The sequence below is a fragment of the Mastomys coucha genome, unplaced genomic scaffold (genome assembly GCF_008632895.1).
Source record: "Mastomys coucha isolate ucsf_1 unplaced genomic scaffold, UCSF_Mcou_1 pScaffold2, whole genome shotgun sequence".
NCBI classification, from domain to species: Eukaryota; Metazoa; Chordata; class Mammalia; order Rodentia; family Muridae; genus Mastomys; species Mastomys coucha.
In genome coordinates this window covers 6862928-6888484 of record NW_022196902.1, presented here as the reverse complement: position 1 = coordinate 6888484, position 25557 = coordinate 6862928, and the positions used below count along the sequence as shown (strand labels likewise).

General features: G+C 39.6%; 1 protein-coding gene across 4 annotated transcripts in view; it reads left to right on the top strand.

Annotated features, from left to right (window-relative positions):
* Positions 1–3120: 3120 nt before the first annotated feature.
* Positions 3121–25557, top strand: part of Adgrg6 (adhesion G protein-coupled receptor G6) — a 133397-nt gene continuing 110960 nt past the window's right edge. For 3 of the 4 annotated variants that reach the window (XM_031380469.1, XM_031380467.1, XM_031380471.1), the window contains exons 1-2: positions 3121–3630; positions 12370–12470. In XM_031380469.1, the coding sequence (XP_031236329.1) occupies positions 3599–3630; positions 12370–12470 (133 nt within the window). In that variant the 5' untranslated portion in view covers positions 3121–3598. Of the gene's footprint in view, positions 3644–12369; positions 12471–25557 lie in introns of all 4 variants that reach the window. The other variant, XM_031380468.1, reaches the window with a different exon arrangement.

Sequence of the window (25557 nt, the reverse complement as noted above, 5' to 3'; positions counted from 1 at the left end):
TGCCACCATACTTCCTGTAATGATGTAAGTAGGCCCCAATTAAATGTTTAAGTCATAATTAAATGCTTTCTTCTATAAGATTTGGTATAGTCATTGTATCTCTTCATAGCGATAAAAATTCCAACTCACCCATTTATCTTTTGATAGACAAAAGACAATTGCCATGTGATATCACTTATATGGAAAATATAATACAGACACTCAAAGAAGTAGAGAATCGTATGATGTTGCTAAAAGTGAAAGATTTGTGGAACTAGAGAGCTGCCAATCAAAGGGAACAACATTTCAATCAGTAGAAATGCCTTCCCCCTCCCACACAGAGGATCCAAGGCTGGCTTCAAACTTACTATATAACCCAGGCTGATATTAAATTCTCCATCCTTTTGTTTCAGCCTCACAAGTGCTAGGATTATAGGTATGCTTCACCAACCCTTACTAGGAAAATATATTTTAGATCATTTGTATAACATAGTAAGTCTAACCACTAAAAATAATTGTATTGTATGTTTTAAATTTGCCTTGAAAATAATTCACGTGTCCCCATTACAAAACATATACATAAATGAGGTCCCAGATAGTGTTATTTAGCTGAATTTCATATTATATACATAAAATATTATACTGTATTCCATAAATATTTATAATTTGCTAATAACATAATCTTAATAAAATTTGTTTAAAAATCACTAGTTGCTTAATGATTAATTGAAGAGCATGAAAGGATTCGGCCAGCAGATTGCAACTCCTCCTGTCTGCTGGCTTATCCTACAGATTCTGAACCCTCAACTCCATAGCTGTGTGAGCCCATTCCTTGAAAGTAATCTCAGTAATACTCTCACATAGGTCTAGGTGATTCTCTCTTTCTGGGGAAGAGCACTGGCTAATGTCGTTACTTCTGTTTCTCTCTTTGTTCTCTGGTTCATGATCACTTTTCCGTTACAACTTTATGCATGTGTAGACCCAGTTTAGTTAAATATGGCTGCTGTGCATTCATATTGCCAATGGTTGAGCCTTGGCCAGAAGATGTCATTTCATAGCCCTCCTCCCTGTTCTCTGGCTCTTACATTCTTTCCTCCCCCTCTTCCACAGTGTTCTTAGCCTTAGAGGTGATGATAGACATATCTTGTTGAGGACTAAGCACTCATCTGTAACTTATTCTCGGCTCCTCTCACAGCCATGAGTCTCTGCACTCACTACCACTGTGGAAAATTCACCATGGGAAAATGGGAGTTCTCTGATAGAGGCTGAGAGTGGCATTGTCTATGGAAATTAACAGAAGTATTTGGAATACTGTTTGATGTTATGTCAATTTAGCTAAATAGCCTTATTAAGTCCCCTCCTCCCCCAGGTTCTATAACCTAGCATTCATGGATTTGTGGCCAGGTTTATGGAACTAGGAATAGAGTCCTTCTGTAAAGCAGACTTCAAATACCATGAGAGCATTGTTAGCTCGAGAGCAGTGACGCCATTATTGCAAGTCAGCATATCCCACTAGGAAGGTTGGTCTCCACCAACAAACAAACAGATGGAAAAAGGACTCAAATCTAACTATCTCTAATTGCTGAATTATTTGATTGTAACCAGTCTAGGGAATGGGGACTTGCTGCTTTTAATTGCGATCCCACGAAGAAGCTCCAGTGGAGCGTTTGGGTTAAACTAAGCGAGTCACAAAACCAACCCGAAAGTCATGAATCGGACTCTGGTCCATAGAGACAAGAGGGAGATAGAGGAAGATGAGGGACGAGAATAATCATTGTCAACAGTAAGCAAAACAGAGTTATGTGAGTGGAACAACCTCATGAAGAGCTTCCAGGTAGACACTGTTCCCGTCAAGCCTTCAGAGCTAAGCTACACCCAGAATCCAGACCCACAAAACTGTGAAATTATGTCATTTTGAGAAGTTCTAGGTGGAATGTTAAATAATTCCTTGAGGCAATCTAGTGTCACAGAGGCGGATTTGAACTTAGTCTCGCACCCTGGTCATTTCTGAATAGTTTGTGCAGACTATGCCTCCCTGGGCCTATTTCTCTACCTGTAATACCAAAAGGGATCTCAGCTTTTCTTAAATGAAGCAGTTTGAGCCTCTATTAATTCTACAGGTTTTTTTTTTTAAACGTTAAAATAAATACTGATAAAAATCACAAGAACACACGCTGGACCAGAAGTAGTCTGGATTGCTGGCGGCTTTCCAACTTCCTCTTTCTTTTGCCTGAAACGATCAGTCCTCAATCCTGTTTTACCTCTTTTCCTCTTACCCCAACCCTTCTCTACCACTGGCCAATCAGGGTTAATCTACTTTTATGGCTTTTGTATGTGTCTGTCTACGACGAAAGCCAGACTGCTTCGCTCTGAATGGAACCAAGTCTGGAAAGCCGCCGCCCCTAGCACTCTGGGAATTTAGTCTGGCAATACAGAGTGCAAGGGACCCTCCGCCAGAGCGCTTCCCTGTCTTTTAGCAAGTGGGTGTGCCTACATCCCTTGCAAGAAGCATTGCCTGGCTTTCTTGACTTTCCCTAGTGAGGAGCTGCATTTGCATTACTAAGTTAATTACACTCAAACAGAAAAGAAAAAAGTTAAAAAAAAAAAAATTAAAGGAGGCACATCGCCCTAAACCTCTCAAGCCCCCCTCCACCCTATCCCATTAACTTCCCTTACCCCCTGTCCTTTCTTTCCTCTTTCTTTTTCTTTTCTCCTTTTCTTTTCTTTCCCTTTTTAATTTCTTTTCCTTCCTTCTTTCCTTTCCTTTCCTCCCTTCCTTCCTTCATTCCTTTCTTTCTTTTCCTCTCTCTTTCTTCCTTTCTTTCTGGAGGGGAATTGAGGGGACGGGCGGGAGGGATGGGGGTGTGGAGGAGGAAGAACTAAGGAAGGGAAAAGTAAGGGACAGCCCGGGTGCTTGGCAGCGTGCAGAACAAATGCCCACTGGCCCGCCTGCGTTCGGAGCTCCTTCACCCAAGCTCTGCGGGTTTCTGCTCTCGCGGCCGGCGGGTGACCTCGGGGTCAGCGGGGTCCCCTCCCCGGAGCTGCTCTTGGCTCTGCGCCAGTCTCCCAACCCGGCCGCCCGCGCCGGTCCCGCCCCGCGTGGCGACTTCTCCCTTTGCCTCTGCCCTCGGGTGGCTGGCCCTGGGTGGGGCAGCTGCGCTTGCAGGACGGTCCTCGGATCGCCTAGAGCCGGGGCCACCCCGGGGGCGCGCCGAGCCGCACCTGAGCCTCAGGGGGAAACCGAGGCCAGCGCTGCGCCGCGCCTGGCCACAGGCTCAGGAGCCTGGTGATCTCAGCCTCTCCAAGCCCCGCAGGCCGGGATCGGCCGGCCGCCACCCGCTCCCCGGAGCCCTTCGTCCCAACTCTTGGGAAAGTTCTCGGCCCGACCGAACCTGCCGCCGTCAGCCGCGCCCCTGCGCGCGGGACCTGATCTTGAACTCGCCGGCGCGCACCCGGGGTCCACCTTGCGCCGCCCCGCGCGCAGGCGACTAGCAGCTGCCGGGAAACCCTATGAACTCTCCAGAAAGGGCGTGACGAAGGGTCCTGCCGGGCGCGGTCCAGAAAGCCCCGGTCCCTTTCAGTGGAGCTAGCAGGCAGCAAAGCAGAGGAGGGCTGGAGGATGAACGTGCGGCCTCTGGGAACCTCCACACGGTAATGCCAGCATGTAAGTCGCCTCCCAGATTGGAGCCCATCGCACCTCCATCTGTGTCCCCTTTACCCTTTTAGCGCAGCGCTTCCAGTAACAGAAGCTTCAGCGTGCTTCCTCGAGGCACCCGGGACTGGGTATTGCCAAACGGAGTCGGATCATGTGTGCGTGGCTTTCTTTCCCCCTTTCTCCCCTAGAGAGAGGTAAACCCCACTTTTGGGCAGTGGAAGAATAATAATGGCAGAGTTTTGATTCAGATTAAACAAGTAGGAGCGTACTGTGTAGCTGCCTGCAGGGTCCTGGTCCTGTCAAGCCAGCATTCCCTCGACCGACACCTGGGGTCTGGGAAGGTGCTGCTGACCCTGGAAACTTTGTCTTTCAGCTGTCACTTTTGCCTGTAGAAGTCATTTTTAGATCCCTTAGATATTTAAATGAGTTTTTAATCCAGCTGTAACCTCCCACCTGGAGCCCTTTTCTTTGAAGAACTCAGAAAGGTGATCTCAATGTACTATGTTGATTAACAAGTAAATAAGGAATGTGGTGGGGGCTTCCGGTAGAATTAGAAGTAGGAGGCACTGGAGGAGAGGATGAGAAGGTCAGAAAAAGCTTGAAGGTTTTGCCTGGATGGAATTGCCATCCAAGTTGTGGGGCAGCTCCGAGGGACCTGATGAAAGAGCAGCTTTGGCAGTTCCTGACCTTCCCAACTGGTCGATGGTTCTCAGAAGGGTCACACTTATCTTTGAGGTTAACGTAAACGTTACCTTTTCCCATACTGTGTAATTATTCCCTAAGCCATTTGCTTCATTCTTGGGCTGTCAACTTGACAGACTTTTAACCCACTTCCACTAACTTGTTGAGGAATTATAGCAAATTGATACTTCCCTCACTCAATTACTCCATCTTTACTTATTTCTGCTTCAGTTTCCTCTTCCAGGTTGGCACCCAGGGTCTTGGGTCTTTATTTTCCTTTGCTGCTCTGTCCTGTACTGCATCCCCAAACGTGTTCTTTTAAGGTGGGAGACAAAACAGAGCATACCAACCACACCCTCCATGCTGCAGCTCTGATCTCTGCACTGTGCCTTGTAGTGAATACCACTTATTTTTATTAAAACCCATGTGAAGTAATGCCACACCTGTGACTTTTACAGTTTTGCTTCTGCCAGTGGAATGGACGAATGGATAACTTGTAAGCATTTATCTTGGGATACAGCCAGCCTTGTAACATAAGATTGCTTCTCTTATGCGGGCAACAGGTTTGGAATGATTGCTAAGTTTGTTTCCAATTTCAGTTTTTCCTGCAAACATACCCTGACTTTTCACAGGAGATATTTAGGCAGCCTCCCTAGGTATCAAAACCTCATGGGATTAAAAACGCACACACACACACACACACACACACACACACACACACAGGAAACTGGTCAACCAGTAACGATAACACTTTCTTGATAATACTATTAAATTACCTAAGCCATTTGGATTAGGTGTGATTAAATTTATGTCTTCTCAGGTTGAATCACGAGTAAACAGTCATCTAACTTTTTTTGACCTTAATTTAAATTTTTTTTGCCGAATTCTTTTGGTGGAATTTTTTCCCTCTTTCATGATGGTTATGTGTATTTTCTGAGCAGTGGTTAGAGACATTTTAACCATGTTAGCCAGTGGGCAAGTTAGACTACACAGAGATGATGCCAATCTACCTAAGGTAAATATTTCTATTATCTTGTTAAAATTGTTGAAATGGGAGACAAACTATATTTTTCAAATTTTAATTTCAGTAAATAAAAATACACAGGCCACTTAAGGGTCTTGGCAGCCTCTTCCTTGTGTGGAACAAACTTGGATATTGTTATACTCATGGTTTGAGATTACCGACTTTATAAATATATTTAGGAGTTATTACAACTGCATGTTTTTCATGCTCTGAAAAATTGAGGAGATTTAGGAAGGCTGGCCTTTGTTGGTCTCACACTGCATACTGTTCCATTTATGGCTTGTATAAGTTACACGACATTGTGTCTTTCCAATGTGAATGGTGAATGAGACCATTGTCTGTTAGCTTATGGGAAGTATTAGAAGCCCATATTTATTACTGCCTAAGTGAAGTATCACTCTGATTTCTGGAAATAATGACTTGAGAGAAATGTCATTTATATATTAGAAATAAACTGATGATAATGTCTTTTGATCCAGTCATGTTTCTAACTGTCCACATATTGTATAGAATTTGCATTTCTGAGGAAAGAAGCTGTTTTTAGAGACTATCTCATACTTAGACTAAACAGAAAGTGTGGAGTATTTGTGGCAAGACGTATATTTCCATGTTCAGGCCTAGTTGGATGACATCATTACCTTGTCAAAGCTAGATGACATTATCATGTATACTGCTTTGTGAAAATGACGACATTTAAGGGCTGTACCAACTCCAACTAAGAATTCCAGTATAACCTGGATCATCAGCTACCTGGATCATCTTAACCTTCCCTTCACTTGGAGTGGAATTCTTTGGAATGCCTTTCAAAATGATTTAAAAGGCAGCCGATACAACAAAAGCTTGCACGTTTATGAAAGCGTTGATTAAAAAATACACAGTCAGAAAGAAAAATATTTATACTGTAATAGAAAAGTATGTATATGACTTGATCCTGCCAATCCAAATACAGGAAATCCAAGAGAGACACTTCCGTCAGCTGACAGTGATCAAAGCAATGCCACTTGCCAACATGGGTGACAGCACCAATATACCCCAGGGAATATTTTGGGTGCATTTAAGTTTTTTTTTTTGTTTAGTTTTGTTTTAATAATTGCAAACCTACAAGAAAGTTGAACAAATAAAAAATAAAACTCACAGGAGGCTGGAGAGATGGCCCAACTGTGAGAAGCCTTGTCTCTCTTGAAGAGCTTAGGAGTTCAGTTAGTAGCCCTCAGTTGGGTGGGTGGCTCATAATTGCCTATAACTACAGCTCAAGGGAATCCAACACCCTCTTGTGACCTCCAAGGATACCTACAGAAAGTTTCTCTCTCAATATCTCTCTCTCTCTCTCTCTCTCTCTCTCTCTCTCTGTCTCTCTCACACACACACACACATACATACACACACACACACACACACACACACACACACACACAAATACAATGAATAACTGGGTATTCTTTTCCCAAGAGTTATGTATCATCATTTATAACATCATTTGTTTTGGTCATTCCCTGCATGCACCTACCCTATAATTTTGTCTTTTTTCAGTACTTCTGAAATCAAGTTGCACAATCAAAGGATTAACTTATCATTGAAACATTTTAAGATAATTGTAGATTCAATTATATTTGTAAAAAAATGACAATATCTCCTATAGCCATTAACTAATTTTTATTAAGAATATTTTACAGAACTATAGAGCAAAATAAGAAAAAATAGGATGTTGGTAAATTACAGCTATCTCTCCCAGTTTATTCAGTGCCTATGTGTGTATATCCATTCATGTATGTGTGCCTGTGTGTTCCTGTGTGTGCATACATTTGAATAAATTCTCAAATTGACTTCATGGTATAAGCCAGTCATACATATTCAAATAAGGCAAGCTTTGTGAAGACCTGAACAGTAAGTGAGACTTTAGTAGTGGTGTGGGGTGAAACCAACTTAATAAAGGGGTCTTGCTTCAGTAACTGGATAGCACTCTCTCTCCTTTATGCATAGCCCAGTCTCAGGAACATGATCTTTCACTGAAGGAAGAAATGCTATTATAAGTAGGCTTGAATATGTTAAATTACTGTTCTTTTATCCCCATAGAATCTCAAGGTGTTCTCTGTCACTCCCAAAACCCTTTATGAAAAGATTTACCAGAGAAACACAGTAGGGATATAGCTGAGGAAGTGAATTCTCACTGTTGGTGTTAGCAGAACTAATATCCAGTTAACATCTCTATGAAATGTATTTTTGCCCAAAGCTTTCTGAAATGAAGCTCAAACATATGGTATTTTGTAGCCTATTGATTTGATACAGGGTCTGATATAGATAATCTGCTCCTCAAAAAGAACAGCTGGGTTGGAAACCAGGAAACACAAAAGGTTTGAAGCTTAGGACTCTTTCTCCTGAGAGTTGCACAAGTAGTTTAACCCCTCACGTTCTCACCCGTGAGACAATAGGTCTGCCTGCATAATGAAAAAGTCTTTGCAAATTATAGAAGGATATGAATTAATTTTCCTTTAAAACACATTTCTAGGGGCTGGGGAGATGGCTTAGTGGTTAAGTGCACTTGCTATTCTTTCAGTTGACCAGAGTTGATTTCATCATCCACATCCACTTGTAACTCCATTGTCAGGAAATCCATCACGCATACCCTCTTCTGACCTCCATGGGTACCCATTCCCACATGCACCTAGAATATGCACACAAAAACACGTACACATAAATAAAAACAGAAATCTTTGGAAGAAATTTCTGTTCTCTTTGGTAGAACTTAAAACTCTACAGAGTTGAAGTTCCTGTTTAGAACCTTATAACCCTGCTTGGGATTTTCCATTCTTCTGAGCAAGTTGTTTAAATTTCAGGGATGTATTTTTGCTAAGTGATCACATGAGAAGACCCACAGTGCTTTCCTTCTCCCATTCTATTCTCAATTTACTTCTTTCTGTTCTTTACTAAACAGTAAAGTAGATGAAAGTTGGCTTGTCATATGGTTTATGTTTGGTTACAAGCACTTGCTCTGTCCTGACTACTTTTGTGTCTGCAGTGATGGAGTCTTTGGTCCTGGAATGTGTCAAGCCCTGGTCTTCATTTGCAGCTATTGCTTGATAGGATTGCAGGCAGGTTTGGTAAAACAACTCAAGGATCAGTTATGGAGTCGTCAAACATTAGAGCTTTTTATAGCGAAGAAGTTGCCTAGAAAATGAACAGTGTCTAGCATCCTGTTTGAGGGCATGTATGAGCTTAAGAGAGAGTGAGACCGCTCACATACTGATGGTGGAGAGTCACCTTATGCCACACAGAGTAAGAGGATGGCTGGCTGCCATATAACTTTTAGGAAGACTGGCAGCCATCTCTGTTCTTTTCCATTTTTCCTGGACCTCAGTTTCTTCTTCTGTGAAAGCCATAAGCTATTCATCATCTTTTGGATTTCCAATTCTCTAAGCTTCTTTGAATATGTAACTGTTCTTTTGTTTTAGAAGCACAGCCAATTAATTCATCCCCAGCATGAACTGGGGAACAATTCATTCATACAAAGTCAATAGGAAACAGGCCCATTCTTCCAAATAAGGGACCTTTCCCTGTGACAGACTACCTAGCTGCCTTATGTGAAATCCCCTGCTGACTGAGCTAGAGGTAGATGTTCTCTCTGGGTGGTAGGAGCCCATCTACAGAAAAGCAACAAGACTCACAGTTGAAAGTGTTTATCCCCCAAATCATACGCTTAACAGAGGAACAGGACAGAAAAAGTCTATTCTGACTTATTCTGAATATGACTATTCCAGAGCCCATACCCGTTATTATCAGTATTATAATGGGTAGCTGCTTTTAGCTTCAAATATATTGGATGAAAATATATGCAAACATGTGTTCCATGCCCGCGACCCCTGTCCCCCCCCCAAAAAAAATCCTCTTCAGGTCTTAATCTTGTCTTAGTTTAGAAATTCCAAACGGACAGCTGTCCGTGGTTGGAACTTGTAGAATGTGGCACACAAGACACATACAAGACACAGGAATTTCAGGCACTGCATAACATTTATTCATTCATAGCAGACATGAATTTGTTTTTTTCCCAGGTGATCCCAGAAGTGGCTCTAGATTCACACTTGAAGGGTACTGGTATAAGAGATTAAGCCTGTTGTCTGTTATTCTCTTAGTGTCTTCCTTTTCTTATAGAGTGGATAGAATAAACACTCACTTTAGCATGCCTGGTAGTGCAGTAATTACAATAACAGCTGTTACTTATGAAAAGGTTGTGAGGTATCACGTACCAACTTTTGAAGACATCATCTTATTTTGAAGATATCAGTCAGCAGTTCTAGGGCTAGGTCCACTGCTGTTCCTGACTTTACGGGTGACACGTAAACACAACAGGGCTAGTTGAATGTTGTCTTTGATATGACATTGTCATAGAAAAATAATGATTCAATACGTATTCTTAAGGCAAGTACAGGAATCCTTTTGTGTGTATTTTCTCAGCTGCCTTCCCATTTACTGTAACACACATTACCCATGTAAGCAGACTTTGGACTTTTAGAAAATAGTTTGTTCTTTTGGAAGTAAAGTTGCTTTCCAGTAGCAATTGCAACTTTCCTGTCTTTTTTGAGTGTGTTAGGACTTGGTGATTTCTTCCCATTGCTGTAGTATGCCTGGCCTTGCCATCCCTCAGTCCAGGTCCTTTTCTGGCTCCTGTGAGCAAATGACTTCTGTCCATATATCCTTCGCAGGCTTGCAGCTTTTAATGATGCTGACTCCAGCAAATCTGTTGTGAGCCATGATGATATGGAATCCTTTCTAAATCTTTAGTAAATACATTTTTTTCAATCTAGAAATGACACTGCTGGTCCAGCAGAATGGGTTGACAACCAGGTAAAGGCACAGGACACCAAATCTGATGACTCAAGAGTTTGATTCTTGAAATCTACTCCCAGGAGTTGTCCTCTAGCTTCTACACGCAGGCACACACAAACACACAATACATAAATGTAATTTAAAAATGGGAAGAGATAACACTGCTATATACAAGATCAAACATTTCACCTGTAGCTAACATTCAGAGTAATTTCTGAACTACTTGGTGAATACTAGCCATTTAGAAACACTGATAGGTGTTGTTACATACAACGGGTTCTACTTTTTAGAATGTTAATGCTCTCATGCTTAATACTAGGGAAAGAAGAGAAATTTTATTATATTTTAAATTATTGCCCTTTGACAACAGATGCAATAGTATGATTTTTTTTCTTAAGATCTAAAACAGTACAGGGTAAATAACATAAATATCGATTAGATGGGCATACATATCTGGTGATATTGAAGAGGCTAAAGTTGAAATAGTTTTCTCTTTCTTTGTTTCCTTTTTTTTTTTTAGACAAGATTTCTCAGTGCCCTGGCTGTCTTGGAACTCTGTAGAACAGCCTGGTTTTGAACTCACAGAGATCTGCTAGTATATAGCTCCTAAGTGCTGTTGGTATTAGAGGTGTGTGCTACCATACCCAGCCCTAGTTTTATTTCTTAATGAATGATGCTTTATTTGTAGAATGACTGGAATAATTGCTCATATTATTAAGACCTACCCACCATATATAGTCTTGTAAGGAAGGTGTAGCCATGTGTGTGAGGATGCAATGTTCTGAACATACCCCTTACATTCTAAGAACATTTGCCGGACCTCATAGCCAGAGTTAGTAATACACTTTGAGGTCATCTGACACTTAGGACTACCATCCTACCGTGTACTCGGCCTGTTTGTTTAACTTGCCTTTTAGAGAATGATGTTAACAACCTTCCTTACTTGCCTTGGCTTTCCCTTGTAGTTAGCTTTCATACCCTAAGCCAGTGTATAGTTGAAATTCTAAATCATGTCCTCCTCTATGCCCCAGCTCAGAACAGTGTGTGTCAATCATTTGCTCAAAGCAGCAGATACAGAAGTTAAAAGCAGTTTCCTAAAATCTACCACAAGGGTTGAAAGCAACCATTTAAGGATATTGGTTTCTGATAGCGGGGATCAGAAACAAATATCAGTTGGATCAGTTGGAAGCCAGTGACTTAATCTCTTGTAAAACTCTGTTAAAGATTTTTTCTGAAAAGCATCCCATTCTTTCCCCTTATGATGCTTGCAATGCAATTCAATAGGGGCAGATACTACTCATTCTCAGACATCCCGGACACACATACACAAACACACGTAGACACACATAGATCCTACAACAGGCACACACATAGACAGACACGGACAGAAGCAGACACAGGGGTGGAAACAGACACAGGAACAAATAGATTCACAAAACAGCCTCCAGGCAGTCGCAGATTCTGACTCAGGCAAGAGGCAGTCAGGAGACAGAAGACATAGAGAGCACAAAATAGAGAGTTAAATCTGAACCTGTACAAGTGTACATGTAACAAATAAAAGGGATGAATTTATCCGTGTGTGTGTGTGTGTGTGTGTGTGTGTGTGTGTGTGTGTGCGCGTGTGCACGCATGGCTATGTGCATGTGTGTGTGTCTGTGTATGTGTGTATGTAGGCATTACGTGTGTGCACATGTCCATACATGTCATGTAGGCGCCTGTGGAAGCTGGAGGTCAGCATCTTGTGGCTTCCTTAATCACTGCCCACCTCAGTTTTTGGCCAGTCTTGCAGGTCTAGGGCCTCCTGTCTGCATTACCTCCTCCTTGGACTTACAGAGCTGCCTGGCTTTTTATGGCTACTGGAGATCTAACTCAGGTCCCTAGGTTTTTTTAATGAGCACTGGAGATCCAAATTCATGTCTCTAGGCTTGCCCACTAAAACTTTCACTCTTGAGGCATTTAGTTTCTTTCTCTTCACTTGTAGGGGGATAATTTGATCCTCACTGTTTTTTAAGAGTCTTTTGAGGATGTGGCTTAGAACACTTGCTTTGCCCCAAGGTCTAGCCCTTCTACATTAAGTTCTTCATTTGAAGACAAGCCTAAAACGTGTTCTATCTTCAGTCCTTGCTGAGAACCATCCTTTCTGTTATTTGTCTCGATGCCTTAATGAAGAGTATCTGTCCTGACTGTGACTTTCTGTCATTCATTGCAGGATGTTTGACACGCGCGGGAGGAGGTGCTGCCATTGGAGACTGAAGCCAAGCACCCTGCTGTTCTTGGTTGTTTTAAGTGTTACCTGTGTTCCTCTCTCAGGTAGGGCTCTCTTCACAGCCTGGTTAGTAAGGATTTCACTGTCCTCTTCTGACTGTCCACTTTATCAAAATGCCCTGAACTCTTTTTCCTCTTCTCTCATATATTACATACTGACCGCAGTTTCCCCTCCAGCCTCTCCTCCTTGTCCCTTCTTAACCTCATCTCTCCTCCATCCATCCATTCCTCTTCCAGAAAGGGCGGGCCTTCCAGAGATTTCAACCAAACAAGGTATATCAAGTGGCAAAAAGACTAGACATCTCCCCCTCAGGTTAGGATTGGCCAAGGCAACTCTGTAGGACAAAAAGTGTCCCCAAAGCAGCTCAAACTGTCACAGACAGCCCCTGCTCCCACTGTTAGGAATGCCACAAGAAGACGGAAGCTACTTAGCGTAGCATATATGCAGAGGGCTTAGGTCAGTCACTTGTAGGCTCGGTGATTGCGGTGATTGTTGCTTCAGTCTCTGTGAGTCCTGGGGAACCCTGGGTAGTTGCTTCTATGGGTTTTCTCAGAATGGAAATTGATTGTGATTCTCAGAACTAGATTGTGCCATGGGAATAGTGTTTTAAAAGAGATTGTTACCTTGAAGCTTTTCTGTTAAGTTCACTGTTTAAGTATTTATTTTCCCTTTTTTGTTTTATCGAGACAGGGTTTCTCTGTGTAGCCCTGGCTGTCCTGGACCTCACTCTGTAGACCAGGCTGGCCTGAACTCAGAAATCCTCCTGCCTCTGCCTCCCAAGTGCTGGGATTAAAGGCATGCGCCACCACTGCCCTGCAACCTTATCTTTAATAGTTATACTTCCTTCCCCTCATTTCCCATCCTTCTAACTTTGCCTTTGGCCTCTGGTCTTCATTTCCTCCCAGGTCTATGTGAATTCTATCATGGCCGTCATTGTTCTGATAACTAATGAGCTTTTTTTTTTTTCAATCTTTGCTGTCTTCCTTTTGATTTTATTTGTTTATTTAGCCTATATTGAGTGACAGACAACCACATAGCTGACAGGGAAAAGGTACTGGTTGTTTCTTCTGTTCAATAAACCTGCTGCACTTACCCCTCCTTTCTAGTTTTCATACAGTAATTTACAGAAAATGTAGACTTTGCCAGTTTTCATCAATCCAGACTTGATTAACTTTTTGCAATATGGATTTTGCATTTTTTGATGAGGGAATTTAAAATTATGCCATTTAATTCACACTTTGCTTATATTATAGGGTATGAAAAAGTATTTTTATCTGTTTTTCTAATTAAAACATTTATTTCTTGTAATTGAGCTTTTCCCTAATCTTTGAACTAGGATTCTTTGGGTGTTGAAAATTACATTTTTATAAATAGTTACATAAGCAGGCCAACTAAATTGTGCCATGTGAACAGTGTTTTAAAAGAGATTCTTACCTTGAAGCTTTTCTGTTTGCTGTCTAAGTATTTATTTTCCCTTGTTATACTCACCTTATTACATTTCCCATTCAAAAAGGGCTAAAAGGTCAATTAAAAAAGTTACTTAATATTTATGTGACATGATTTAGGATTTAATTGTGGGATTGTCCAGGTTCTTATTATTATGTACACTCGCATAAATGATACATTTAAGGAATCTTTGAAGTAGATTATTCACCAAAGTTGCTTACTCATGAATTAAGACACTCAGTCTGTTCTCACACGCAAAGGATTTTTTTCTAAGTCAAGCATTTTTAGCTACTCACTTGGAAAAAGCCCTAGCACTTTTTAAAAAGCTTTTTCAAACAAAACTGATTTCTGGGTGCAGTTTTGTGTGTGTTCTTTAGAATATCTGTGTAAAGTCAGTCTTTCTGTTCCTTAGTCATTGCCAAAAGAAAGTGCTTTAAGGAGATCTGAAAGCAAAATGTGGATGGAATTTCTGTGATGTATAGTGCTGAACTATTTCTTAACCTTCAAAGTGGTTTTTCAAGAACCAGTGGATGATGTAAGATAAATTATGATGTGAAAATTAGTTGAGGTCTGTTTACTTTCGTTTCTGTGAGGTCATGCATTTGTAAACTTTCAACATTTCTGCAAACCAGTGTACCTCAAATTGGGCCCTGTATTTTTACATCTCATCGTTCTAATTGACGTATGCGCATTCCTGAATATTTGTCTTTTGAATAAGTGGGATCAAACATATACTTTAAAGTAAATTAAAATAAGTCAACCAGGCTAGCACTGGGGCTGAGACCTGGGGATGTTCAGTCTGTTAGAAGGCACCCATATCTGAGACAAGGCAATCACAAGGTCATCTGAAGTGATCCTCTGACCCCAAGTGTCTACTCTTTTTAACAAACATCTCTATTGCCTTGCCCCGAGAATATATGAAATAGTTTCTTTGTTCCGAGGGTTTTGTATTTGCTTTTCTCTAGCCTTCTCTTACTCACTGTGCCAAAACCTCACACACAAATGGCTGAACTCCACCCCCCCCACATACACACACATACTGTAGATGTTATTAGAGATATTTGGATATATGAAATTCTGGGCTTGATTACTAACTCAACAGTGGCATTTCTTAAAAGAAACTCAGATGTTTAAAAATGATTCTGATTACCACTTCAGAGAAACTTAACTCTCAGTCTTGCCACTTGGAGAAGTGAGCTTAACACTGTATTTTATGAGAACCCTTAGTGCTTAACTGTTATGTCCATTATGTGCACATTCTGACCTTTCATGCCTTTGTACTCAACCAGACCATCTTACATCCTTGGTACTCTTAATAGGATTTTGATGCAAATATTTCCTAAGTCCTCACCTTCAATCTAGTCATCTGTCTGTTTGCTGGTGGGCTTCTCCCTTAGATTTCTAATACCTCCCAGATTTTACATGTGGAAATTAATTTTGTAGTAATATAGAAATCTTGATTCCTACCCAAAGTCCCATGTCTGTTTCTTTGTCAGCCTCTACAATCCCCCAGATCACCTTACACTCTCAGCCCTCACTGTTTCTTAGGCACATATCTATTCTTTGACTTTACCTTTTCATCAGACTCTTCCTTTAATCCCTGTGTTCTAAGAATAGGTCTGCTTCTTCTTACATTCTTGTCTCTGTAATTGCCCCTCTAACACAGCGATTCTCAACTTTCCTAATGGTAAAATCTTTTAATACAGTTCCTGTTGTTGTGACTCCCAGCCATAAAACTATTTTTGTTGCTACTTAATAACTGTAATTTTGCTACTGTTATAAATTGTAATGTAAATATCTGTGTTTTCCAATGGTCTTAGGCAAACCCTGTGAGAGCCCCCCCAAAGGGCATCAGCCTACAATTTGAGAAACACTGCTCTGTCAGGTGATGCCTTCTCAACTCACAGTCCAGAGGCTCCCCAATCTCATTCTTTCTTATTCCCCTGGATGGAAATTTATACTTATTGGAAACTTTTCATTGCAAATGTGTTGTTACTTTGATTGTAAGAGCTAGAGTGGATGACTGACATATATATATACATACATACATATATATATATTTGGTTTTTCGAGACAGGGTTTCTCTGAGTAGCCCAGGCTGGCCTCAAACTCAGAAATCCGCCTGCCTCTGCCTCCCAAGTGCTGGGATTAAAGGCGTGTGCCACCACCGCCCGGCCTGACATATTCTTTAGACTACTAACATTGATAGTTCAGATGACTAAAGTGAAATTCTCATAGTTTATTTCTGATAGCACCCATACTTTATATGCCAGAAAGACAACATCAAGAGTCTTAGTCTTAGTAGGTGTGTTAACAATGTGCTTTCATGGAAAAAACAATTATTGAAAGCAATAGATGAAAAACAACTGATGGGCTCTTGACTCATGATGGATGTAACAGTAAGAACTACAACAAAATAACGACTGGAATAGTTGATAGCAAAGTTGAAGTTGTTGGGAAAACAACACTATTAATTCCCTTTCAGCAAAAGTAATTGACAAATATGTTGTAAAATTTGAGAAGGTGTGTGCTGTCTTTAGATATCAATTCTACACACAGGTATCTGCCCTATAAAAATTGTAAAATTGTAATGGTTATATAAATCATTTTACATCATGCTGTGAAGTACTACAGAGTTCTTAAAAACAATGAGGTAAAACTGTGCATATTGGCTTACTATAATGGCTAGTCTGAGGTAATAATGTGGAATGAGAAATCAGATTATAGAGGAATATGAAATTATCTCACATTCTAGTGGGAAATATTATAGAACTGGGGCATTTTATATCTATATGTTTATGTTACCCCATAAACATAGTTAAACAAAATAAAACAAAACAAAAACAAACAAACACAAAATAGCACATCAAGCTTTCAGAATGAGTAATCTCTGGGGAAAGGAGAAGGCAGAGACAGTTTATATACTTGTGGATTAAAAAAAATAATTCAACTTGTTTTTTTTTTCTTACTGTATGTTGTGTGGCAAGGATAGGTGGAGGTCAGAGGGTAACTTGTGAGACTCTGTTCTCTCCTTCCACTATGTGGTTTTTGGGAGTAGAACTCAGTTTATCAGACTTGACCAAGTATCTTTGCTCCCTGGGCCATCTCACTGCCCCAAATATTTTGTTTTACAACAAGCATGTATTAGTTCTGGGATTTGAAGAAAACACGATGAATTTTGTTGTTTCGATCTAAAGAGCCACACACAAAAATGTTCAGAATGTTTAAGCAAATATCTAGTTTTCTGAATCACTGAGCTGATACTCTTTCTTCACTTGAAGATTCTTAGAAATGTTTCAGATCATAACTTCTTTATATGTATGACATTCTGTGACTCTGAAGATAAATAATGATATAAAAGCAGGCAGAAATTATGGCTTCAAGTAGAGTAGGGGAACAAACAGCGGTAAGCCAAAAATTCCTAAGTAACCAAAAGTCAGTTTCCACACAGATAGACTTAGTCATGAGCACTGGGGAGGAGGGGGGCGAAGAGCGTGGGGAAGAGCCTCCCTTCTCCCCTGAAAACCAGTGGTATCAGCATGTTAGTGTTATGACATCCATGAGACATCAGCGATAGAAAAGGGGAAGTAATTATGAAAGTAAATTTGGCTTCAAATGCTGGGTACTTTCTGTCCCTAAGCACAACAGAGTTCTAAAAGGCAGGTGAGTAGACAAATGACAAAATGTATGTTTTCGTTCTTGCTTGAGTCTTAACTTTTACATGCTCTTAGAATAAGCAATAACTGTAATCTAGTATATATTGGGATGAAGTCTGAATTTATAGTAAACTGATACTGTACATATTTTAAGATGATATCCAAAATGTCCAGAGAAATAATAATTATATAAATCTTCAAATATTTAAGCCATTTATGTCTTAATGTGTATGTGGAGTTGCTCCATGCTTTTGCAGGCCCTGATACATCTGTTGGAAATACATTCATGTTTCGGTCAATGGCAAGGTGCTCTGACTTTTTTTAGAAGCTTTCAGCCAAATGACTGAGAGGACCATTGCCCCATCTCAGGCCTCAGATGAAAAGAGCCACTGTAGTTGAACAAATAAAGCCTAGACAGTGGGGTCTGGTGAAGTCAAACAGGTCAATTATTTAAACATGGAGTGAAAGTGACTTATTTTTTACTGTAGTGACAGTCCCTAGAGGATAACCGGTATGATAGAGTCCCTAGTGAGACCAACATGACATACATGGTATCACAGAGATACGAATGCTGACCTAGAATCCTATCTTCCCTGGTCAGGTCATGTCTGCTTCATTACAAGTGTCATTATTTAGAAATAATTCATACCGAAAACTATTTATACAATAGGAATCAGAGTATGGATGAGCTCGATCCATTCAAAAACATATCCCAGGGCTCTCTCTGCCTATAGTAAGCTGTTGCTATCTTTGGGGGGCACTTGAAAGCATGCTTGTCAGGCATGAAACATTTGCTTTTGTGTGTAACTTTGATTTAATTTTAAGCAAAAGCTCTTTCATTTAAAAGAGAAAGAGGCTTATGGGGAAGGCTCAGTTGGTAAAATGTTTGCTACAAAAACAGGGAGACGAGCTTGGATGCCTGGCACTCAGGTAGAAGGTGGATATGGAAGTATTTCTCTAGACTCTGGGAAGGCAGAGGCAAGAGGATTCTCTGGGTATTTTTGATCAGTGAGTTCAGCCAAATTTCTGAAGCTCCAGATATACTGGACGATACTGTGTCAGAAAATGGCATAGACAGGCCATAAGAATGGACAAATGCTTATAATATATGCAACTCCCCTGTTAAAGGAAACTTTCTCTGACAAAATCTTTGAAGACTATCATTAATGTAAAAAATATCTGGAACAGGGAAAGTACTTCAAATATGAATCTACATTAGTCTCTGTTCTTGTGTGTATCTTAGTTAGAGTTTTACTACTGCTAACAGATACCATGACCAAGACAACTCTTATAAGGGCAACATTTAATTAGGGCTGGCTTACAGGCCCAGAGGTTCATTCCATTATCATCAAGGTAGGGCATATGGTAGCTAGCATCCAGGTAGGCATGGTACAGGAGGAGCTGAGAGTTCAACATCTTGTTGCGATGGCAAACAGGGGAAGACTGGTTTCCTGACAGCTAGGTGAGGGTCTTAAAGCCCATGCCCACAGTGGCACACTTCCTCCAACAAGGCCACACTTCCAAATAGTGCTACTCCCTGGGCCAAGTATATTCAAACCACTACAGTGTGCATTCCTAGTTCCTTCTGTCCTAACCTCTTTTATTTGCTTATCTCTTGACTGTAAATCCAGAAATTATATACATCATGCACCATTAACACCAGCCTCTGCTGAGGATGAAGAATGGTTTGAGTGAGTTGAAAGATTCCTGAATAAAAGTAAAGGTGAAAAACAATGAGGTTTCTCTGGTCAAAGGGGTATCACTGGCTGTAGCAATGATGCTAGAGGAAGAAATCGGCCCTTTAGAGATTATTGACACTTGTGTTATACCTCCACCCTCTTGGATTCTCCTAGGCAGATGGGGTATGCCAGTTGCTCTCTGGCTGGCTCTACAGAAGTATGACTATTTAGACTCCTAATTTCACTCTTGAAAATACTGTTGTTTGAGAGAAAGTCATGACTTCAAAATGTCTCTTTCAATATCAGTGAAGACAACATTTCAACAAAAACTAAATTGTGGGATTTTTCTCTAGTAGGCTTTGGTAAGATAATGTAGCACCTTTGATTTTCATTTTATAAGGCTGATGTCATAGTTTGTGTGTGGTTAAATGCTCATTGCTTCTCATTTCCTGACTTGTGTTCACATGTCTTCTACTTGCATCGCCGAGATGCCTGCCTCTTCTGGAGCCAGGTCAGAAGAAAACTATTCTATGGATTCTAAATCATTGCTTCTCTTTTAAAATGGTGTCTGTTTGAAAACATGACACCATTCAGATTGTTCCACAGTTAGGGAACGTGTCTAGTTAAACTGCTTCATGGGACCTGAGTTGCTTTCTAAGCTGGTGTATTGAGATTTTAGATTTCTCTTAGCAAGATGAGCTTAGTTTGTCTAAGAGTTAAGTGTACTTATCAGAGCCTCCTCCCTCCCGCGCTCATTAAAGTTTCAGAGTAAATATTGATAATTATAAACTTTGAAAGCTAGGTTCTGTTTCATACTATCCTAGGAGAGCTTTCTGATCCTTTCCATCTTCTCTCTTCTTCCTTTTTTTTCCCTATGGCTCCTTTCTTAGGTGTACAAAGCTACATCATAATCTTATAGGGAGACTGACAGGGCACACAAATAGTAGGATGCAGGCTGACATGTGATTTACTAAAATTACAAACATGACATCAAGTGATGACAGAAAACATGTCAGAAAAGCTTTCACAGAGGGAATAATATAAAATAGCCTTCCAGTAAAGGCTACGAATGAAACAGTTAAAAGTCGCTATGCCTTCAGCACTGGGCATGCTAACGGATATTATTTTTCCAGTTGAACTGACTGACTAGCTGTAGAACTGTACTCTGGGGGTGGATTATATCTACTGAGTGTCAACATGACCTTGACTGATAACAGGAAGAAGCCCAAGAGTGGGTGTGGCACAGGAGAAGGGGAATCCAGGTCCGGAATGGGCTAGTGCAAATGTAGATGCAATGAAAAGGATTTTCTAGAAACAGGAGGAAGGCTTCATAGGTACATATAATTTATGATGTAGGAGAGAACAATATACCTTCACGCAACAAAGGCACATTACACTTTTTTAAAACGTAAAACTGCTGAACTTTAGAACCGTGTGAACTACATGAATGAGCATCAAGAAATTTGTGCATGTACGAAACCGAATGAGGGAGGATAGTTTTTTCCCATATCAGTCTCAAGGCTGACTAGATTCCTGCTTAGTTTGAGCAATTGCAAATGTCAGATGAAAGGCAGACTTTGAAATAAAAGTCTAATGTTTGTTCACAAGCACAAACACTTTCTGAGTGTATAGAAGCCTTGTTCTCTGTGCACTATAGGCAGGGTGGTGCAGTTAATTAATATGGCAAATGTCTGCGAGTCACTCGGCTCCTCTTCCTAACAAAACTGGGCAGAGGGGGTTTTGAACTAGTGACATTGAGTCATTTCTGTTTTATTTTATGTTTTCTGGATAAATATTCCAGATGTCACAGGGTTAAAACTTGACTTCAGCTAGGTGACACACCCCTGTAATACCAGCAGTGTTGGGAGGCTGAAGCAGGAGAATTACTAGGATGGGTCGAGTCAAAGCATATTCTTTCCTAAAAAATAAAATAAAATAAAATATAACAAAAGAAAAAAGAAAAGAAAAAGCAAAAGCTTCCATTTTGCTCATTTAGTGACTGAATATAACATGACTCTATTTAAAATTCTTCAGTAAGTTGAGGAAGGATTCTGAGAATTGGTTTGTTGTGATACACTCTGATCTTGTTAAAGAATAATTTAAAAAAAATTTTGAATTTAAAATATAACTACATAATTTTCTCCTTTCTTTTCCTCTATATAAACCCTTCTACGTACTAACCCCTTTGCTCTCTTTCAAATTCCTGGCCTCTTTTTTTTTAATCGTTACTTACACACACACACACACACACACACACAAACACACACACACACACACACGCACACGCACGCACACACACACCACACACCCCAACCTCCTCAGTCTGTATGTTAATGGTATGTTTTCAGGCTGACCACTTGTTAAGCATTGGTGTGCTTTACTCTGGGGAAATACGATTTCTCCTTCTCTCATCCCTTAGTTTCCTTTAGTCTGTTGTGTAGGGTTAAGGCCTCATGAATTTCCCTCCCTTCAGCTTAGCATGTCTTCTGGTGTTGTCCTTGTTCAGGTCATGTTTAGGCAGCCATGCTGGTGAGAGTTAATGGCTATAGCTTCTGGAATACTAGTCATATATATTTTTTCCATGATTTCATATACATATATATGCATATATATGTACATATTAAATGTATTTCATACAATATGTATACACATCACACACACATATTAAATCATGAAATTTGTAGGTAAATGGCTAGAACTAAAAAAGATCGTATTGTGTGAAGTAACCCAGACCTAGAGAGATGGACATTGAGTGTTCTACCTCATCTGAGGCTCCTAGCACCAAATCTTTAGATGAGAGCACATAGCCTGGATTAACTGCAGAAGCCAGGGAAGTAAAATGGAACTAGTGCAGGGGGAGAGGAGAATAGAGAGGGAAATAAAAAAGTACAAGTGGTCTGAGGCTGGTAGTGGGATAGTAAAAGGGGCTCTAATTAGGAATAGGAAGGGATATATACTAAATAAAGGGAGGAAGACAGAACAACAGTAGGGATGTCTGGAATTATCTACCAAAAATACCTATAATGTACAGAAGCTGGCATATAAGTATCCTGTTTTAATTGAAAATCTCCGATGAGCCATACATAGACTATCTTACAAAACCTCAACAATAGGCAGAGAGTTCTTCTTCTAAGTTGCTGGTAAGAGTTGCCTACAAGACTGCCAAAGCATTATAGGTCACTGCTGCCACCCTTGGTTGCCCTCCAAAGGTGGAAGGTAAAGCCCCTGGTGCTGAAGACCCCATGCACATTGGACACAAGGCCCAGAGACCCCAGTTGGATATTCATATCTTTCTATAGAGATATATTAGTGTTGTATCATATTTTCAAACACCAATAAATGTCATGATATCTTTAAAGGTATTTGAAAGTGCTTGGTAGCAGCCTACTAAGGGTGACATAACATATGGATCAATGTCACAAAACTGGTAACAATAGCTTTCCATGAAGAGAATTTAGATATCTAACAAGAAAAGTTTACTATTCACATTTCACTCACATTTTTAAAGACACAAATATCCATAAACTTATCAAGTATGGTGGGGGAAAAGGTGAAGTAAAACTATGAATTGTGTTATTTTTAAAATAATAGTCTAAGTTATAAATAATTGAATCAATAAAAATGAGACAAGATAGTTTATGTTTTTATGATCCAGCAATTTCTTCCTTTTTACAGAACTGCTTTCAATAAGCAAATATTCATTTCATAAAAATGTAAAATCAATACATATACCCTGTTCTTATAATTTGAGACATATAGTAAGTATAATGTTTGTTTTCATGAATATATATATGCAATATATTTACACTGCTTATCTACTCTACTGATTTATAGTTTTGCAAAAGAAAAATGGTTAAAATAGTGATAATGTTGCCTTTGAAGCAGGAAATACTGATTTAGTTTTACAAGCATGGCTAAGATTAAAAATATAAAAAATTACTAGTGTTCTTGAATATGGACAATGACCATAACTTTGATTCACTGGTATGCAAATGTGAAATAGTTTGACAAATAGAAAAGAGTAGAATAGTTTCTTGTAAGTGAAAAACACACACATGTGCATGTGCACACGTGCATGTGCGTGTGCACACACATGCACACAACGGTATCATTTAGTACTTAACTAAACGAAATAAAAGAATTGTTCATAGAAAAGACAACTTTACAAGGATTTCATAACACCATGTTTCATATTATAGTCCCAAGCCAAAAACTATTCGAATTCCCATCAAGTTATAAATGGATAAACAGATTTTATTATTCTCATAAAATACAATGTTATTCAGCACAATTGGAGTGACCTATGGAGACTTGTGGCCATGTGAGCTATGAATATTTCAGACATGTTGAACAAAGGAATGGACATCGAGTACAAACCCTGTGATTCCACTTCATGGAGTACAATGATAAAATCAGTAAATTGTTGCCTGTAGAAAGCAACTGACTGCAAGCAGACTTAGTAAGTTAAGCTAGGTGGACGGAAGTTCCAAATGGTGGTTACCATGTAATGATACAGGAAATATATTTAATCACCAAATACTGTACTTAAAATTTGTAATTTTATCACACACATATATGGATTATATATGTTGTACCTCAATTTAAGAAATAATTAGATGAGAAAAAAGGAAAAAAAGGAAATAATTAGATGAGAAAAATGTATTTGAAGTTGGTTTAGTATATAAGAATCCATTATCCTCAGATGTGTTTGTATTTTACTGGCTCAACCAGGAGGTCAGTCGTAATGACTTTCTAAAGCACAGCGTTCTTAGATGTTTGCTGGTGTGTTTTCTTTTGGCCAGCAGAAGATGGATATGCAGCTTGCCTTGTACTTGTATTTGTATATGTATTTGCCTTGGTGAGGTTCATCCCCATATGTTCAATAGTCATGTATAGTTACAGGTATAGGAACCAACATGCCTGCAAAGACTAGTGTCTAGCTCAGCACAAGGCCAAGTGTTTGTACCACTCTGCTTGGAGACCCTCCCTTCATAGCGTCTCTCTTTTATTTAGCAAAAATAATCTAATAACCAGTGTATCATTTTATTAATTATATTTTCATATTCATAGAGTAGATTTTTGCCTTTTAGTTGACTTAATATAGGGTTGACAGTTATTTTTAGTTTGTGAAGTTTAATAAAAACCAAAGATTAAGAGGGGGTGGCCCAGGAATACTCGCTCTGCTTACTGTTGTTGTGCACATGTGTTTGCACTTCTGTTGATCTGTGTTTCTCCCCTTCAATTGAATAGTTTGTTTACTATAAAGTCATTAATCTTTATTTTTTAAAAAGCCTATGATCTTTGTATAAAGTCCACAGATGTCATTGTGAAGTAGACTGATTGCCCAACAAATATAAAGTATGAACCAGAATGTAAATTCCAGCCAAGCACTTGAGATTTCTGTGTGTAGAGTAACCTGGGCACCTGCTGAGTGCCTTCTGAGGGGTTGTTTGTTCTTTCCTGGACACTAAGTAGTGAGTTGAAAGAATCAATCAAGATGGTCTCATTTTTGACAAACACCTGCTATGAGCAACTAGTCTCTAAACGTCATTATTTTCATTATGAGTAGCATAATGGAAATGGAGCCATTGATGGAAACAAAACAATATAAGGCATAATCATCAACTCTTAATATCCATGTCCCAGGTGATCCACAGATTGTAAGAAACAAAATCAAAAACAAACAAACAAAAAATCTGAACTTGAAAGGCAATGAGTGAATGGTGTAAGAATGTTCTGTGACTAATGGCAGAAAGCTCCAAAGTGAACTTTGATAGGTATTACAAAACGATAGCGCTCAACTTTTATCTTACAGTCTGATCATATTTACGAGTTTCATAATGCTTAAAATTAAGCATATACAGCAGATATATTGCTATTAAGACCTGTGACAATAGCTTGGTGTCATTAACTGTAGGAAACGATCAGGAAAATGATTTATTCTTGTAGAACTGTATGTTTGTTATATGGTATGCAAGACATAGTGGTATGTTGGACCCTAGTCTATATGATGAGAGAACAGGGGGAATTGATGTGTCTTTCACCTTTTAAAATCATGGCTCTTTATTTGTACTTCAGCATAGTCTTGACAGAAAACTGGAAAAGATAGGGTGTGTAACCCATGATCTTATTTTTTCTCAAGAAACTGACAACAGTTAAAAATGTTTTATTCACTTTTATTGTTGCTTTTGAAACAAGGGAAAAGACAATTCTTGGAACTTAACCATAGTTGAAGCCAGGAGTCCTTGCCATTGTGTTTGAACCCAAATTGCAAACTTGTCTTCATTTTCCAGCTATTTGTCGAGCCAGCATATATTTCTCTCTCTCTCTCTCTCTCTCTCTCTCTCTCT